This window comes from Acanthisitta chloris, unplaced genomic scaffold, assembly GCF_000695815.1.
Source record: "Acanthisitta chloris isolate BGI_N310 unplaced genomic scaffold, ASM69581v1 scaffold32923, whole genome shotgun sequence".
Taxonomy (NCBI): domain Eukaryota; kingdom Metazoa; phylum Chordata; class Aves; order Passeriformes; family Acanthisittidae; genus Acanthisitta; species Acanthisitta chloris.
The window spans coordinates 47,330-66,167 of record NW_008664994.1 but is presented as its reverse complement, the minus strand read 5'-3'; the positions used below and the strand labels follow the sequence as shown (position 1 = coordinate 66,167).

The window sequence follows — 18,838 nt, the reverse complement described above, 5'->3', positions numbered from 1 at the left end:
ACGCCTGCAGATCAGGGGAACACTGGATTTGCTTTCAGCACTTTCTCTGTGCCTTTTTCATTAGGATACAGACCTTCTTAATCATCCCCATCTCCCTCTCTTCAGACGTAATTACTGCAGGGTACCAGCACTGCACTTAATCAAACAAGTCTAAGGCTTTCTTAATGCAAAAAGAGAGAGAACTGTAATTACAGTGTTTGCTGAGAGAAATGTCATTTTCAGAATTTAATTCCTACACTTGGTCTGCAACAAGTCTGACTCAACCTTCAGCAGAATTTGAATCTGTGGAAAGACCAGAGCCATGAGGACTCTTCCAATTTGTAACCTGGTCAGAAAGCATTGAAATCTCATGGTATTCGATTGCTTTTTGTCATCAGTTCCTGTCTTCACAGAAAAGATCATCTCTGCCATCCGAAACAAATCCAGCAATGCATCCAACACACAGGTCCCAAACTCACACCCCGGCACAATTTCCTCACATGGGTCACAACATTACTGTTAAAAAAAGTCCAGGTGAGGTTTGCCTTATGTGCTCAGTACAGAGGGTGTCCCTCCTGGAACAGATCTGCATCACACAGAAAATCAACACAAATCAAGAGGAAATGACTGAGCCATGGACACCAAGAGGAGTTTACTGTTCTTCTCTTCAAAAGTTGCAGCACTAAAGCCTGGTCAGACTGAGGGACTCCCCCCTCTGCAGTCACATCCATAGCACTGCTTTCCAGAGAGACATGTATGTGATTTAATGACCACAGAGCAAAACAAGCAGCAATACTGGAGAGCCTGACACAGTCTATCTCAGTGAGCAGTGCCAAAAACGACTTTACGAGCTGAGTTTGCTCGGCAGTACAGAGGAGCAGGACACAGACTGTGCCACACTGACAGGGAGTGCATTCATTTCCAGCAGAGACCGCAACACACTATACACAACTGGCAGTGCAGGACTCATGCCAAAGGCAATTTTGTCTTTCCTGACATTACACACTTGCTCTCAAATATTCTAGAACTGCAAGTTCTGTCAATTAATGCCAAACATTTATATAAGTTTCTATTAATTTACACTCACCAATTAGTTGATAGCTGATTTTAAACCAGGCTAACTTTGGGCTGCTGCTGCACGTGAAACATGAATACTGCGATATATTGAGGGCAAGCAATGAAGGAAAGTATGTTTGGTTTAAATTAGTGTGGCTCCTGTTACCAATTCTGAGTGAAGACCTGGAGAGCAGTCAGACCTCAGCACAGCAGGTCCTTCATTCACCAGTGTGCCCTCGTTCATGTCTCCTGCACTCAGAACAAATTCCTGTGGCTTTTCCCCACTCCTTTCTGAAAGCAGCAGGAAGCATCTTTTGGGAAACAGACGCCATGAGTTCACAGGTGGCTATACTTCAACACTTTTTTACACTTCCAGATCTGAATCACTTTTTAATTTTTCAAGACTTCCCCAGAAGAGCTAGGAACATGCTAAGCTTAAGAGAACAAAACAGTCATTTTGTAGCTACTTCTCCCACTGCCAAAGGATGTTTGAAGAGCTAAGGAACAGGGGGGAAAAAAAACATAGCAAGTAAGAAAGAGTACATGAGATGACAAGTACAAATCCATTTAGCAGCAAACAGCAATGAAGAGTGAAAACCTTTTTGGTTTCAAACGATACAAGCAATGAAATGAAAGTTTTAGCTTCAAGAATATCAACAAATATTGACTACTTACACTTCTTCACATAGAACTGACATTGATGTAAGCATATTTATTGCCAAATACTTGCTATCAATGGCTAACCTTACCTGTCTTCACCTGAGGAGCTGATGGAACACTTACTGCCTGCCTGGTAATCTGGTTTACCTCCCACCCAAGCCACTTAATAATCTGCATCTTATTTTCAGTCTGAACTTTATAAGCTTTTACATCAAGATAAACACATGGCAAAAATCACCTCAAGGCTCACAAACAAGCAGGACAAAGTTCAGCTCTTGTTTATCTTCACCACACACAAAATTAAAATTAAGCCATTTCCATCTTTCAGTCTCATCTCCCCATTTCTGAATGTGGTTAACAGCCTGTTATAACTGCTTCATACAGTTACTAGGGTGCATTGACTCCTGTACAACATGCATACAAAACACTCCATAAGTCCTTGGCATTGCCATGACCTAAACACTTTTTCAGAGTGTCTGTTAGCCCTTACTTTCCAGCCTCCTCCCTGTGCTCACACTGTGCAGGGGCTCTGTTGAAGAAGCAGGAAAAGCAGACTGTGTACCCCAGTACCAACGCAGGCTCCAAGCAATGAATCCCTTTGCTTTCTACATTGTCCATAACACAAAATATCTATGATACCAACTGCTAACCAACCAATAAATGACCGAGGAGATAAGTTCTTTAACATGTGTCAGTCAGCAGCTCCTCTGATTATCTGCAGTTCCTTGCAAAGGGCCCAAGTGCAGAAGTTGTGTTTATCAAAGCCTCCTTTCCATGCCCAGCACCATCCATCTGTGCAGAACATTCCTCCATCCACCACAGAACAAACCAGGTTATACCAATGACAGATCCCCTATGAAAATGCTTTGAATCAGAGTAACTAACACTATTTCCTGGCTAACTTGCTCTCTGGAATCCTGTCCAACAGCAAAGCAAGCAGTAGCCTGTTCATTGCTTCTGCCAGACCACACAATGTCCACTTTATGGTGCTTGTTCCTGGTTTTAGCCTTCCATTTCCTTTGGCAAAGCAGAGATCTATTAGCTTGCCCCTAATTAAGCACATAGAACATTTATAAAAACCACAACGAGCATGCACCCTCTATTCAGGGAAGTTAACTCAACTCCTGCACTTACAGACTCACTGCACCATTCGATCACAGAACTTTTCAGAGCATTTCAGCAGAACAGGTGAGAAGCAAACGAAGATTCAAGGCTCAAGCTGGAAGAGGGTGTGGAGCCCCAAGTGTCTGATGCACAAGAAAAATTCCATAAAGATGCCCTGCTTTAGGCACTGGGTAAAGAGCTCATATACAGCTCCCTGCCAACTCAGCTGAGACAAACCCAGCCTGAAGAGACCTGACCGTCAGTGCTGCCACGTGGCAGCTCAAGCTGCTCAGCAATGACTGGTTCCACACAAGAACCTAATGAGAAGGTTTTGAGAGGAAAAATAAGATGTGAGAAACATCGTGTCATTCACCTGCCTCCCTCACCACCTGCTCCTAAAAACCAACTTCAGCATGCCAAATCAAACCACTACATTTCAGAGATGAAGAGCCTCTTGCACTCTCCACATCACCACTGAGCAGGAAGGGAGTTCCTCCCGTTTGCTCCATCAGCATTTGGTGCCTCAGAGCTGTCTGACACAGGCCAGGATAGTAGTGGCACCAGTGCTAAAACCACTTCTGAAAACCTCCTGCAGAATTTGCAGGTTTCTGGCTTACCTAAATGAGAGGGAAGGAGATGAATGGGAGAGAGAACAGGAATAATTTCACTGTACACTTCAAAGTACTCGAGTAGTTCTCTTCAGCTACGTAGAGACCATTCTCTTCTGCAGCAGAAAGCTGCTTTTCTCCCACGGACTTGATGGCTGGTTTTCCCTCCCAGCTCAGGAGGCTGCTCAACCATTAATTGCTCCTGCTTAGGAAAAACAATATTTATTCCACCAGCATGGCTCTTTGCCTCAGAAATGCAGGAAGGTCAGAGTGCTCGTGGAGCTTTATGCTTGTTTTATGTCAATAACAGAAGGCAAAGGCAGACAGCAATGCAGACACCCAAGTCAGCTCTAAATACAGGGAGCTCCAGGAATGGAAACAGCCTGGTTGTCATAGCAGCAGAGCATGATACCTGAGCTAATTACTCAGGCTGAGAGGCAGAGCTAATTAGCCCAGATGCAGCACCACACTGACACAGTTATAATCCTTGTGGGACCTGGGCACAGGGAGTGCTGATCAGACATTCCAGCCTGCTCACAGCCAGCTCAGAGATCTCAGTGCTGTACTCTGTGTGGTACCTAAGTGTTCAAATCTATGTTCCTACAAAGGAGCAGGCAATGGGAGGAGCTCACACAAAACCCCAGAAAACCCTGAACACTGATGTGCAACTCTTCTGTGAGGGAGGAGGATGTCTGGTATCCAAACCACACCTGAGATAGAAATCTCAGCATGATGGATACACCTCCACCCCCAGCCCAGACGGTTAATTGAGAAACTGGTTTATCATTACAACAAGCTAAAGTCAAAAAGTTCTCTGTTCTCTAGTAATGCAAATCTCTAAAGAAGCTCCTGACTCAGAAATAAGAAGGTGAAAACACACCACCACTTGCTTTACAGATCATGAATCCTGGGGAAAATAAATACCTACTACCAACAGACAAACTTGTTTTTTCCCAAGGGCTGGAAACACCATTTATTTGCTGTCTTTCCAGGAAGAAAAAAGTATTTTAAAACTGTTTAATCTTTCTAAGGTACTATCCCTCTAGAAGCAGCAACACATTTGAAAAGGGTTGGAAACAAGGAGTGAATAGGTGAATCTGTCAGTCTCTGCTGATGTTTTCCAGCCCAACATGACACAATGGAGAAGACTACCCGGGCAAGCAGTGAAAGGCAGGACTTCTGTTGGTATCCTCAGAACACAACAGCAAGATACATTCTTTAAGGAACTGTTTCACCTTGTAATCAAACCCAGCACGGGCAACAAACAGATTGAGCAGGAGCACAGAGGAGGGATGGCGTGAAAAGTCACTGCAACCCCCACGCATATCTGATTACTGAGCTGAGATGCTTTGGCAGCTCAACACAACAAATTTCTGGTTCATAGCAAATGACACTGTAAAATCCCAGACAGGTTACTGAAGTTATGTCTAACCAAACCTCTCGTGTTTTAACGTACATTATTGCATGAACCAGAACAGATTTATGTTAATTACATATCTCCATTAAACAGATACTCAGAGGAGCTGACAAAGGACAGACATGCTCTAATATGTGGGTTCTATTTATTCAGGTTTACGTTGCACACATCTTTTCAGTTCACCTGCAAAGGTCATTAACTGAACAATTTCCTGGTATTAACAACTTAGATAACAGAGCTGCTCACCCCTACTGCCAGAGAGGTCACTTCTCAGCTCAGGACCAGCCCCAAGCAAAGCTGGATGCTGCCAGAAGGGTCCCTCAAGCCTATGGGCTGCCCACAGGAGCAGGACAAACACACAAAATCAACATTTCTCTAAGCAGAAAGGTACTTTGTCAGGGTCAGCAATGCTGCTAACAGAACAGTTTGGTGCCACAATGATTTCCAGTGAAAGCCACAAAATAGACACACACTCTTCACCTGCTTGAAACCTCTGAAAGACATGGGAAGTGTACTTATTTAGCCATCAAATCATTTGCAGCACCATTCAGATAGGAGAGTTCTAAACCCAGCACCACTCTCCTGGTTCTCTGCAGAGCTTCCTCCCAAGATGGGTGTCCTCCTCCCTTCGAGTGAGATACATTATCAGTCAGCACTAGAGATAAAGGCTGGAGAACCTGAGACAGTGTTAAGTGAAACGAGTGGAAAATAACAAAACTAAGGAATATTAAGGAAGATAAAGCAGTCAGCGAGATTCCCAAGGCAGTGTTATTTATCAGGAACAGAAAAAAGCAAGTATGTCAACAAAGTCTTTAAAGGGAAATAAAAGTGTCATAATAGAGCATATAATCTTCCCATGAAAGAGAATCCTTGCCTTCCTCACAAAATGCAGAACATCCCTGAATTCTGCACCTCATCTCCATTAAGGACAGCTCAGGATGCACCTTAACCTGAGTGGCCCATCAATAAAACCCACTCTGTCCTGACAGGTTTTTAGGCATGTTACTGGAAACTGGAAAGAAGTGAACACTTCGCCAGGACTTTAAACCTGTCCTACAGCTGTTACTGGAGCCACTGCAAAAATTCCAACACAGAAACAAATCTCCCAAACACACTGTAAACTCAGAGGACATGTCATTACTGCTTCCTTTTTCCCCATCACTGCTGTCTGGGAGCAAAGGCCACCGGAGGAAGCTCAGCAGAGACACCCTTGAGGGTACAAAGCAGAGTGCTGAAAATGGTTAGAAAGTCAAAGGAAAAGAAAACAAAAGAGAAAGTCAGTGCCATCAGCCACTTGAAGCACTGCTGCCTCCCTGCCAGCACCAGAAGGCCTTTCTGGGAAGCAGTTTCTCCAGCAGCACATGGGCACTCAGCCTGCACCTGGCAGTAACCAAGGGTTTAACAAATATTGGGAGTGCTGCGTTCTCTGAGAAGGAGAAAGGAAGGAGTACACATGAGAGAGCAGCAGGGAAGGCAGGTATTTATGACATGCCTTCACCAAAGCTTGCATCAACAAGAGTAAAGCCATACAGCTTAATGCTGCCCGAGTTCTTGCGAAGAAGCTTGTGGGTTTGTTTTTTCATATACACCTTTAGGAGAAGGTTAAAAAAAAAGCAAACAGAATATGAGTACTGTCACATAAGCTGCCAAGCATGGCTGAAAAGTATTTCAGGTACTCTGTGTGAACAGCACAGACACTGACACAGGCCTGAGCTTCCGCCCTGCCATGGAATGCTCCTGAAGTTTGTCTTTCCTGCCACCCACAAAGTAAATTTATTTCCTCCAGCTATGAAAAAGGGTTGCTGAAGCTACTGATGGCTCCTGTTTGTCTTCTCTGATGCTTTTAACTGTTCTTGGGACTTCACCTTATACTTAGGCAGACAGAAAAGTGACTTGTACCCAGACCATTTGATGCCTAAAGGTATATTCCCACACCATTTACTAATGAAGAAATCCTGAATTATGGCTTATCTTCAACTCTACTCAAAGCAAATTCCAGGAAGCATCAGGGAACAGTAGACAGTTTGGCTCTGGGAGCTACAGAGGGGAGCTCTGCCTTTGTCTCTTGTCAAGGCTGAGTTAACCGAAGAAGAGCACAGTGTGGCCCAAGTGCCAGAACAGCTGGTGGCTGCACACTGGTGAGGGAGGCAGCCTGAACAGGGGACAGCAGGCAGGTCACCCTGTACAGCCTCACAGAGCAAGAAATGAGTGTTGCTTCGTCCAGAGGAAACCTTTCCTGCTAATCGAAGATAAATGAAGCCTGACCCCTTATCTTCAGTTTAAACGAAACATCATTTCCTAGAAAGAAAGGAAAAGCAACAAAGTTAAGGTATAGCTACACCTACTGATTTTTGTAATTTAAAAACCGGGGAAGGAAGATGCAGTGGAAGCAAAGACACACCTACCTTGAGTAACAGATCTTTTGTCTCCATTTGCTGACGAGCAGTGTCGCTGAGGGTTTGGTGGCAGGAAAGGGAGAAAAGGTAAGGGCAGCCCTTGACAAACAAGCTGTAAATCACATTACTCTGGAAGGCAGACAGTATTTCTGTATACACCATGCACACAAGGAGCACCAATCCATGGGTCTCCCACACCTCCACCAGCACTTGCACCACCACACGAGCATACGACTTCAGGTTCATTTACACAACTTGTTCCCACGTTCTGTACCTCGACATCCTGAACACTGGATAAAGAAGTTGATTAAATCCAGAAGTGCTATGTCCCTGTCTTGTTTATATGATTCAATCCAGTCGTCCACCACAGACTGTCAAGAAAAAGAGAATACTTATCAGACTCTTAGAAAGTGTTTTATTAAAGACAAATGACTTATTCTCTTCAGAATATCATTTCATAGCTGAGCATTTATTTTGCATCATTACACATGTGTACAAACTCAGAAATCTAAGCACCTTCTCAAAGAGTGGAGACAGAACAAATACTGTTAGAGAGCAGAGCTACAGGCATCGTTTTCTGGTATTGCAATTGTATAAACACAAGTTAAATTGAAATTAATGCAATTCCTCGATATTCTTATTTTCTGTTTCAAACCTGTGTTGAACAAACAAACACTGTTACTGCACTTGGAATGCCCAACATTCCCAGAAAGCTGATGAGCAGAAGCACTTTGGGACAGAAACTGATGTTACACTGCACAGCAAACCTCCCAGTCTTCGTAAAGGCCGAAGTGGTGCATCATTCAGGACCACTGTGCATAGCTCAGGAGACAAAATGCAATGAGCAACGCTTGGCAAATAGAACAATACACAGAGGTTGGTCTTAGGCAGCAGCAAACGACCACAGCACATGGAGTGAGTGCCAGCTTCACACTGCCCTCAGAGCTGCAGGCAGCACAGGCTGCTGCAGCCCTGACCCGCCAGGGCAGCACAGCACAGCAGAGAGGGGACAGAGCCTGCAGGTGTCAGGAACCTGTGTCCTGTGTACCGGCTCAGCCTCGGGGACAGGATCCTGCCGTGGCAGCTGGAGGAGGCACTCAGTGGATTTAGCTGGTGCAGGCTCAGCATCAGGAAGAGTTAACAGCAGCCATGCGTGCGCTGCAAGGACTGTGCGAAGCCTAGGGTGCTTCCCACACACACTGCACCCAGAGCTCTGGCTGCAGACCCTGTCGGGGCTGTGCACACCCACACTGCATAAAACACACACCAAAGCAACATGAAGCATTGAGGACAAAGCAAACAAAATAACTGGAAATGCTTCAAAACCGTGCTAGAAAAGCAATAGGGTTATGTGAGGCCCTTCTTCAGCCTCATGTCACTAAACACAGCACTTCAAGCTCCTCAGTGACACAGACACTGCAGGAAAGGAATTGTGAGTATTTAATGTAACCAAATACTCTGTTTTACTCATTCTATGAGCAAACCACATCTTTACTGTCCCACACATGTCGCAGCATTCAGTAAGAGAAGCTTGACTGTGCTATCAGAGCACACCTTGCAAAGGCATTAGCCTATTTTGGGCAGCTCAGGCTTACACCAAATTTCTCTAAAACTAATGCCAACAATCACACACACACAAACACACCCCAGCATGCCCACACAACCAGCTCCCAACCATGCTCAAAGAACTCAAACAGGTCAATCTGTTAGAAAAAAGTTGCCTTTTTCTTAACTAGCAGTTTTCTTAACTAGCTCTAAGGACAAGATCTTAAAAATTCCCTCTGTAGTTTGCAGATTATCCAAGTGCAAACTCCCCTGACTGCGAGTGAGACCTTGTATGAGGAAAAGGAAGCAGCAACCAGCTGTATATACTGCAGGCATGCACAGCCCTGAACTGCACCGAACATTCCGTGTTTGACCCAGATCACTCAGCTCACCCTTCAGCCAGGATCAGACTATCAGTGTTTCCATGTAACTCAACAAGCAGCATGAATCCCTAAACATCGGATTTGCCAGCAAACTGAGTTTTTGCAGGTTTTGTCTACCAAAACACACACACATGCACACCCAGCAGGAGCAGCAATCTTATGAGGAGGTCCATCTGCTACTCAGAAGAAATTGAAAAGCAAGGCTTGGCCTCTAATTAAGCTTCACACAAGCTGAAGCAGCAGCACAGAACCAGTTATCTAGAATGCCTCACTGTTATTTCATCGTGAATTCAGACTTCTTCCTGTAAGCATCAATCACTTCAATCAATCTGCAGAGTCCTCCAGGGCACAGAAAACCAACTGTACCCAAATGCCACAGGAATTATTTACTAAAGCAAATACTGACAAAGCTTAATGACCAGGCTGTTGGTGCACTCCCAATTCACAAGACCTGTTTGAACAGCTCCCTTACTGCAGGTATGGCAATTGCAAGCAGCTATTTTCTGCACTGAAGAAAATAGCAGTCGTGCTGGGTCAGACCTCAGGTGCACCTGCCCAAGAGGCTTTATACACACAGGGAAAAGGGCAAGAATATCCTGCTACTTCCAAGTCACTCTCACAGACCCTTAATGTACCCAGTGTATTTCTTCTCCCATCAGTTTGTCTATCTAAACCAGACAGTTTTCTGCCTCTGTCAGCTTGCAGCAATGTGTCACCAGGGTTAATTATTCACTACAAAAAAAAGAGTAATTGTGTTTTAAACTTGCCAATTGTAGATCTATTTGAGGGGACCTAATTCTTATGCAAGAAGAGACAACAAACCTCAAGTCCCTGATTGGACTTTCTTTCCTTGCTTCTGTCTGGTCACCTCCTTCCAGGCAGAATAATCCTACTCTGTGCCATGTGGCTTGCACAGAAATACTTCCATGTCTTTATCTTCACCCACTCTTGTCACACACCTCTGAACAGTTTCCAAATTCTACTATATTCTTCCTTGAGCCTGGGAAATCTCAGATGCTCTTCCCGAGCGCACTGTGCACTGCCCACAGCCTCCACACAAACCCCTCCCTGTGGGAGCCAGCCTGGCCTGAGATTCCTTCCCACATTCTCCTGCCACAACACACTGGCCCTTCAGCTACAGCACTGCGACTCTTTCTGGACTGTGCTGTAAATATTGCCATCTGGACAAACAACAAAACAAGGGAGAACAAAGGGAAGAAACCTGGAAGAATTTAATTCCATTTTCTTTCTGCTTCTTTAAACAATTACTTCATTGATTTCTGCAGCACTACCTCAAAGCATCAGTGCAGATCCTCTCTCTTCTGCTATTCGTTGTTTCTCCCATAGAAAGAATAATCAGGATATGCTACACCCTTGGGCACTAAGGGCCCACTCTGTCCTACCTAGTGTGGCACTTACATCTTCAGCCCAGAACCACAATGCAATGTAGAGGAAAATAAAGACAAGCAGCTGATCCCCAGACTTGGGGACCAGACTTGAGGCAATGCAGAGCCTTTAGTGACAGCAGTAGATAAGAAAAGCCGAGAAATCAGAGTGAAGGTTCTGAGCAGGGATAGACTGTCTGGACCACACAGAGCTGACAAACTTTAACTAAAATTTGAATGTTTGGGTAGGATTCATTTTACCTAATGGGACATGCACAAGCTCTTCACCCCCTCTGTGCTCAGCATCATGTGTGTGCACACATACCTTGCACAGTACAGTCAGTACCCAGTGGAGCTGTCAGTATGACTCATGACTGGAGCAGGTATGCACTGCTCCAAAGTCATAGAACCATAGAATTTACGGGGTTGGAATGGAGCTTAGAGTTCATCCAGCTCCAACCCCTGCCCTGGGCAGGGACACCTCCCACCAGAGCAGGTTGCTCAAGGCTCATCCAACCTGGCTGTGAACACTGCCAGGGTTGGGGCAGCCACAGCCTCCCTGGGCAACCTGGGCCAGTGTCTCACCACTCTCAGAGGGAAAACTTCTGCCTAATACGTAGCCTAAATTTCCCCTCCTTCAACTTGAACCTGTTAGCCCTTGTCCTGTCCCTGCAGATCCTAACACAGAGTCCCTCTCTGGCTCTCCTGAAGCCCCTGGGGCTTCTACCAGGCTGAATAGCCCCAGCTCCCTCAGCCTGTCCTCACAGGGGAGATGCTCCAATCCTTTTAGCAACTTTGTGGCCTCCTCTGGACTTGCTCCCACAGTTCCATGTCCTTCTCACATTGAGGACACCAGAGCTGTGTGCAGTATTCCAGGTGGGTCTCAGCAGAGCAGAGGGGCAGAATCACCTCTCTTGACCTGCTGCCACACTCCTGTGGTTCAGCCCAGGCCTGGGCTGGTCTCTGGGCTGAGCTCACACTGCAGCTCAAGGGAAGCTTCCCACCCACTATCACACCCACAATTATGCTCACACCAGGCAGTCCCCCACGGACAGTCTGAGGAGCTTTGGGTGACAAGTCACATGCAGCCACCTGTCAGCATCAGGACAGAGTCTCACACACTGCATCACCAATCCCTAAAATCAGAGGGGGATTTCAGTGTTCAAAATCCAAACACCACCCCCAGACCTACATCACTCAGCCCCTCATGCACACTTGGCTTGCTTGCTGGCTCGTTTTGTTAGGGATTACAGTTTAAGGCAACAGGAGATAATGAAGCCAGACTACATATGCTACAACAGTTGGAACTTAATCAAACTGTTGACTTTTGGTGTAACAGGAAAGATCTATAAAAACTGAAAACACTAGGATGAAAAAATGAAAACGATACAAATCAGATCTTAAACAGATCTCAGGCTGAACAGTCCCAGCTCCCTCAGCCTATCTCCTAAGGGAGATATAAGTGTGCTGCAGTCCCTGTCCAGGAAATCCATGCGTTTGGGAGTCACCAATCCAATACATGTGCACAAGGAAAGGGCTCCTCAACAACAGGCTCAGGTACACAGATAAACCCTCAAGAGTACTCCAGCAACACCCACAACCCTCATTCCCTCCCTGCTGTCAGAAAGCATCCAGACACAGACACACCTCATCTCTGGTCCCTCCACAACACAAGCCCAGCCAGCAGCCAAGAACCACACAGCCACTTGCTCTCTCTCCATACAAGTCCTTGCTACAAAAGACTCTTAACCACTGATTTTTTTTTAAGGCTGAAAATGCTTCTATTCTTATGAGAACTGAGTGAAAAATCAAGGATTTCTGCAAATGGCAGATGATGTATGGTACAAATATATAGTCAGTACAAACATTTTCCAAAGCCTGCAGCAGTTTTCAAGAGAATCGCACAGAAGTTAACTCTCTGGTGAGTGTGGTTAAAGAAGTACCATGAAGAAGACGAATATGACAAATAAGCAAACCTACAGAAGAAGCTTAAAGAAAGTCAAGCAAGCAGCAGAATAGATCCACAGTCTGAGTAAACAACTTCCAATCAATCAACCTGCAGACATATTGACCTTCATATCTCAAAGTCTGCTAAAAGACAAACAGGAGCATGTGATGGTGTTGAGGAGACAGAGCAGTGCAGCTTGCCAGTAAAAGTAAGCCTGATGCAATGGCTGAAGTAATGAGGCTGGTTATCTTATTACCTCCTGGAGGCTCTGCAGCATGAATCCATTTTATACTCCTCAGCACAGGAGCATCACTACATCCCGGAGCACTGAGTGCTGGAGGAGCCAGAGGGACTAACTGCAGAGGATACCTTGCCAGCTCATGCAAATTAACACAGTCCCACTAAATATTAATGGAAGCTGATTTCAGAAGGAGCTGCTTCCCAATTTAAATCAAGTAACAACCTGGCAGCAGTGCTGCTAACAAAAGCAAAACCTACCGACACTATATGCAAAGGGCATGCTAAAATGCAAGATCTGAGTTGGCTGCAAACCAAGGCAAATCGAGGACATAGAACACTGAAATGATTTGTCATTTCAGACAACTGATCATGGACATTCTTCGTTTGCAGGGAATATGATAGCACAAAAGTGGCTCTAGAATGGGTGTGCAGCATGTTCACATCATGGGAGGGAAAAACCAAAGCTTTTGCTAACACCTTCTGCCAAAAACCCAAAGTTACTCAAATGAAATGTGAAGCTTATTAAAACAGAAAGGGAATGCACAGTGAAATTAAATATTTCAATTAACTGTATAAAGAGCAATGCAAACAGAACCTAAAAGCAGCAAATATGCTGTAAGAGATAGTGAGAAGAGCTTAGAGAGTACACTGAAAATAAGGACCCGGGGAAAGAAAGGCAAGTAGTGAAACACTTACAATGCTCTGCATAAAACAAGTAAAGCGAACCTGTTCAGAGGGTTTTTTAAGAATAAAAGTCTTTTAAGGTTACAGTTTGTGAAGAGTAAAGCAATGACACAGACAGTTCCTGGGCAGAAGCAGCTCCCAGCACGTGGCAGCATGTGCAGCTCGGGCTGAGCACTGGACCCCCAGGAGCTGAGAGGCTGCAACTCATTCTCTCTCAAGATGATCGTTGTAAATTATCAACGAGCTCATACTCTGCTAACACTTACCAGGCACTTGCTGAAAAGTCAGAATGAGGTTTTTTCAAAAATTCTCACTTTGAGGCAACAGTACCTAGTTCTTGAGTTTGCTTCCTAAGCAAAGATAGGAAAATCTGTTTTATGCAGTGTCTACCTATATAACATTTTATTGCTAGAATACAATCCTACAAGTATTTGTTCCCAATAAAATTAAGGGATTTATACCCTCCATACAGAGGTATCTCTGGCATTTCAGGTAAGTCCATATTTCTGTGCAGTAGAATGGGTATTAAATACCATTGCACAGGGAAATCAGTGTGACACCTGACTCTGAACCATCTGGGAGAAAAACCACTACTGAATAAACAATATTTAGTTCTCTTATGTGAATACTAGCAGGGCACAATTTAACTGGCATTACACTGACGTGCAGAGAAGGTCCCGGAAAAATTCTTTCAGATGCAGACATGATCCAGCAAAAGAGATGTCTAGTAGGGAGAAGAGAAACTCGGGGCAGAGAATGCCACCAAGGCCACTGAGAATGCAGACACAACATTGACCCTGAGCTGCAGTCAGGGCTAGGGAGAATCCCCAAAGTTCATCTTTGCCCCCTGATTCTCTTTCCTAACTGCCATTGTCAGACAGGACACTGGATTTTGGTACGATCAGCTACAGCTGCTCTGATGTTCTGAACACCACGTATGTATGTAGAAACACCTACATAATCCCTCCTGCATAAGGTAGATATGGCTACACAGTCCTAGTCAGGAGTAAGCCTGAGCTGGGGCCAGAGATGAGCTGAATTAAGAAGCTTATCCAGCTGAAAAAAAATCCCCCAGTGTCAGGTTCTAGTGAAATCTATTTCTTGGTGTGACTCCAAAACACACCAGAAAGGTGTAAAAACCATCAGCTGTAGGTGTGGGAGCAGGTGGGACCAATCTGTTCAGCTGTGGCTGCAGTTCAGCAAGATCAAAGCAGGCACACAGCGAGGGAGGACTCAGGAACACAGGGATTACTACACCGCACAATGATTCTGTGACTAAAATACGGGAGAGAGAGAATTCCAGGAGTGGAGAGAAGCTAGCAAAGCAATGCTTAATCCACACAGACTGTGGAAGGGACTGGCTGAGGAGGCTGAGCAGTCGCTGGGCTTTGCTCTACTATCCACTTCCCTCTCCAGAGGAGCAGCCTCCTCCTGGGGCACGAGGTGCTCCTGCTGCACACCCCCAGCCCTCCCTGCTGCCACAGCCAGGCCCAAGGGGCAGTGAGGAGGATGTTCCCAACTTCAGCTCAGCCTCGGAGCTGCCAGGGCTGGCTCCCCGCCAACTCCTAATTAACTAAAGCTAATATTACTATTACTGCAGAAAAAGTGAGGGCTGCAAAAGAAGCTGCTGGCTTAAGACAGGAATGGGTGTAATTCCACGGTCTGAGCCATGCAGGGAGGCAGTGTACAGACCAGCACGGTTTATTTCTGCTCTAAATGACATGAAAATGCAGAAACAACTGAAGCTGTATGGGACTGGCCACACTAACGAGGTGCACAAAGATGTGTCAGCTCTTTGGAAGAACTGACTATCTTGCATTTCTTGTACAGATCATCACATCTCAAAATGACTGAAAAAATAGTGGAGGTGCCAAGAATTCCAATCAGAAAATAATTTCAGATAGAGATGTTGATGACTAAATGCCATCCAAACCTGACACGCTACGACAGAAGAATCTGGCAAGCACACCAGTAAGGAAAGAACCCTGGGGAAAGTGGTGACAATGCTTCCTTTACTTCTGTCCCATTGCTCCCAACACATCAAACCTGTATTTATTTTGCCTGCAGAACCTGAGTCTGCAACAGACAGGTGGAAAATCAGTATAATATTGAAAATGTTGTTAACATTTCAGAAGTGTTTCAAATTAGTAATAACGAGACATTGTAGCAGTGCTACAAACACAGCTTTCCTTGGCCAGGGAGGGTACCCCAAAGGACACAACTCCACACGTGCCAAGATGTGCAGACAAGAACAGGGAGGAACCATGGACATTCCTGACTTCTGCAAAGACAAAGAACTGGTGGCACATGAAGAACTCCATTTCAACAGGCCAGAAAGCTCTCTGGACACCTATCTTGACATGCCTGCTGGCACACAATGGAGCCACACTGATTAGCACCAAGATCACCTCTACCAGCTGAACGTAAGCACAAGGGGCACAATAATTTCCACGTCAGCCTCTCACCTGTAGTGAGCTGCTAACATCAATCAAGGGTGAGTGGCAATGCACACAATATTCCAGAGTAACCAAGGCACAGATCTGCTCACACTTTGGTCTTGAACACCTCTTAGAGTTACTGATAAGGTTCCCGGGGAACAAACCCCCTCTGCACACAGGAATGCACAACACTTCTGTGCTTGGTTTGACCCACATTAGTATAAACTTCATTACACATAATTGGCCCTAACTTACTTACAAGAAATTTCTGTCTGAGGCCTAAACAAAATCCGAGATCACCACAAGCTCCTTAACTCACTGTCAGCTTAGCACCAGGATTGGAGCCCAGTCAGAAGTGCCTCTGGAGCTTTCAGCCCCAGTCAGCCTGTGTCTGGGGGACTCTGCTGCAGGACTGGAGGTTCCCAGCCCTTCCTTCCCAGGGCTGTAACCTCGGGCAGTGCAGGCCCTGAGAAATGCTGCGACAGACCATTCTGCCTCCGGAGATTTAGCGTGGGGAAATACAGTGGATGCAGCTGTCTCCACAAAATTATGTATATTTGAAATACAAAATATTAACCTTTGTTTCCCTGTAAGAAGCAAACAGCAATAAACCTAAATAAATGAATCCTGCTACGACAACCAAAACAGAGGAGAAGCTTCAAAGAAGTGAGAATTGAACTGAGCTACAGAATTTCGTAAGCTGGCATCACAGAGCCAGAAAAATCTAACAACTAAAATAAATCCTGAGAGCAAACAGCAGGAACAGACACATCAAAAATGAAACCACTCGATTCCCACGTAACCTCAGAACATATTAACTGAATTTTCCTGGGGTTTCATCACTGGAAGAAAACTTAGGAGCACTAATGTTCATATTACAGGGAAGTAACCAAATACTGACAAACAATAGGCTCTGACAAATACAATCTATGGCACTCGTTTGAAAACCTGATAAAATTGCAAAAACTGGCCACAAAAAACCTGCAAACAGAAATGTCAAGCACTCCTTAGTGTTACATCCAAACCCCTAAGCTCTTACGGAGAAACAAAAGTATGAAGACACTAGTAAGTTTCGTCCAGAGAACTTCGGTCTGAGGTGAGATTACTGTTAGGAATTGCAAGCTCAAACACATTATGGCACATTTTAATTGCATCCTCTTTCCTACTATAGAGTTTCTTTAATTTTTAAAAAATATTTTCACCAACAGTAACATTTCCAAGGGTGCACAAGCAACACACACTGCTGAAAGTCTGGCTCAGGTCACTCGTGCCCTTTGCACCCCAGGCCTTCAAACAAACGTGCCCAGTATATTACTACTGGCACCTTGTTCTGCACTGCTTGGGACATGCTACTGCCCTCTCACACGTGCAGGGTGTGCACAGGTCTGTGACATCCATACACATACACAGCTGTACAGACACATCCACCCACAGGTGCACCAACAAATACTCCATTTCTCAAAACAATTCCTTTGCATTTGAACTCCAAAGGTTTCTTAATACAAACATGTAGACAATTTTTTCTCAGGATTTCACCTGATAGCATCTCTTGAAACAGACGAAATGCGTCAAAGTCAATTCCACGCACATACATGAGCCATCAAACTCCAAAGCAATCACCCATTCCTCCTCATTTGGCTCCTGCAAACATCAGTAACTCTAAGACAAGCACACCACATAAAGCATATTGCATGTTCAGTACCACAGTAAAACCAGCAAATAGACTCCAGATGTTTCCTCAAATCCTGCCAGAAATGAAATTTGAAAAAGTGTTGAAAACCAAGCAAACTTGGAAGCTCTGATATATGGATAAAAGGCACAAGGAATCTGTAGCTTTTTTAGGTGCAAATTTGTTCTGTCTTCACCTAATAGACAAGAAGGTCAATCCTGAATAACTGTAAATACAGCAACTATGAAGTAAAAAATAATTTTTTCTTGTTTATTACTCTTCCGTAAAATTGCATCTCAGACCTTTCAGAGATCTGAGACTGAGAGAAAATTTTCAACAGCTTTCACTCATTTGGAATCCTGGATTCCTCTGGGAGTTAATCAGACTTGGCTTTTAGCTACACTAAAAGTAATTCTGAAAATAGGACTTGGCATCTCATTTTCCTAGTGTGTAATTTCCTCATGTTCGTCAGCACCAAACCAAACTAACTGACATTGCCCCAGTCCTGCTCTGCTGAAATGCAAGGCAGAGGAGGTTTGCTTAAACAGCCCTTCAGCAGAAACAGTGCTGGCTTTGCAGTGCACTGGCTGAGCTGAGTGCTGGGCCCACTGCTTCCCTCCGACTGCCCAAACCAGTAGCTGCAGCACAGCAGCTCCCAAAAACCACACACGTGCTGGCAGAACCAACCACCTGTGGAGGCCCTGGAAGTGAGACCCAGCTGGCCCAGACCCTGTGAGACCTCTGAAACCGATCAAAACAGAGAGGAGGAAGAAACTTTTCCAGAGGCAACTCACTACAAATATCTCATTTGTTTTGCAATGAAACATTCTCCTTCAGGATGTATCCGTGCTTTCCCCTCAGACACAGAGAGGTCTAGACAACCAGTTTAGCCTTCACCTGCTGCTCTGTGGGGCCAGCAAGAGGAACACAGGCTGCAGTACGGAGTACTCCACACTGCTTGTGTCAGTAGCTTTCCTTGGAAAACCAAGGGAACACAAAAGCCCTTGGATCCACCACTAATATCACATACTTCTTCCTCATACAAACCTTATTATGGGATATTCTCTACTGCTTAATACACACACGTATTCCTAATTTGGAAGTAACAAACAAAACAATGGGGAATTTGCAATGCATGACTTTCTGCTCTGCCTTTCGTCTTTCAGAAGTATATGTGTCAGTCCTCAAACCAAGCACATTCCCTTACTTGACCATACACAGTTCATTGGAGCAACACAGCTAGGAGAAAATCCAACTGTTTACAAAACAGAGCTTGGCCTGAACTGCTGCAGTCAGGATACACCGAGTCGAGAGGGGTGACACAGT

General features: G+C 44.9%; 1 protein-coding gene across 2 annotated transcripts in view; it reads right to left on the bottom strand.

The window, feature by feature from the left end:
* Window positions 1-18,838, bottom strand: part of STAG1 (stromal antigen 1) — an 83,378-nt gene that overhangs the window by 48,243 nt on the left and 16,297 nt on the right. For both annotated transcript variants that reach the window (XM_009071560.1, XM_009071561.1), the window contains exons 3-4: window positions 18,836-18,838; window positions 7,495-7,591 (exon numbers count right to left, since the gene is read on the bottom strand). The exon at window positions 18,836-18,838 is cut by the window's right edge and continues 162 nt beyond it. In XM_009071560.1, coding sequence (XP_009069808.1) covers window positions 7,495-7,591; window positions 18,836-18,838 — 100 coding nt within the window. The remainder of the gene's footprint in view (window positions 1-7,494; window positions 7,592-18,835) is intronic.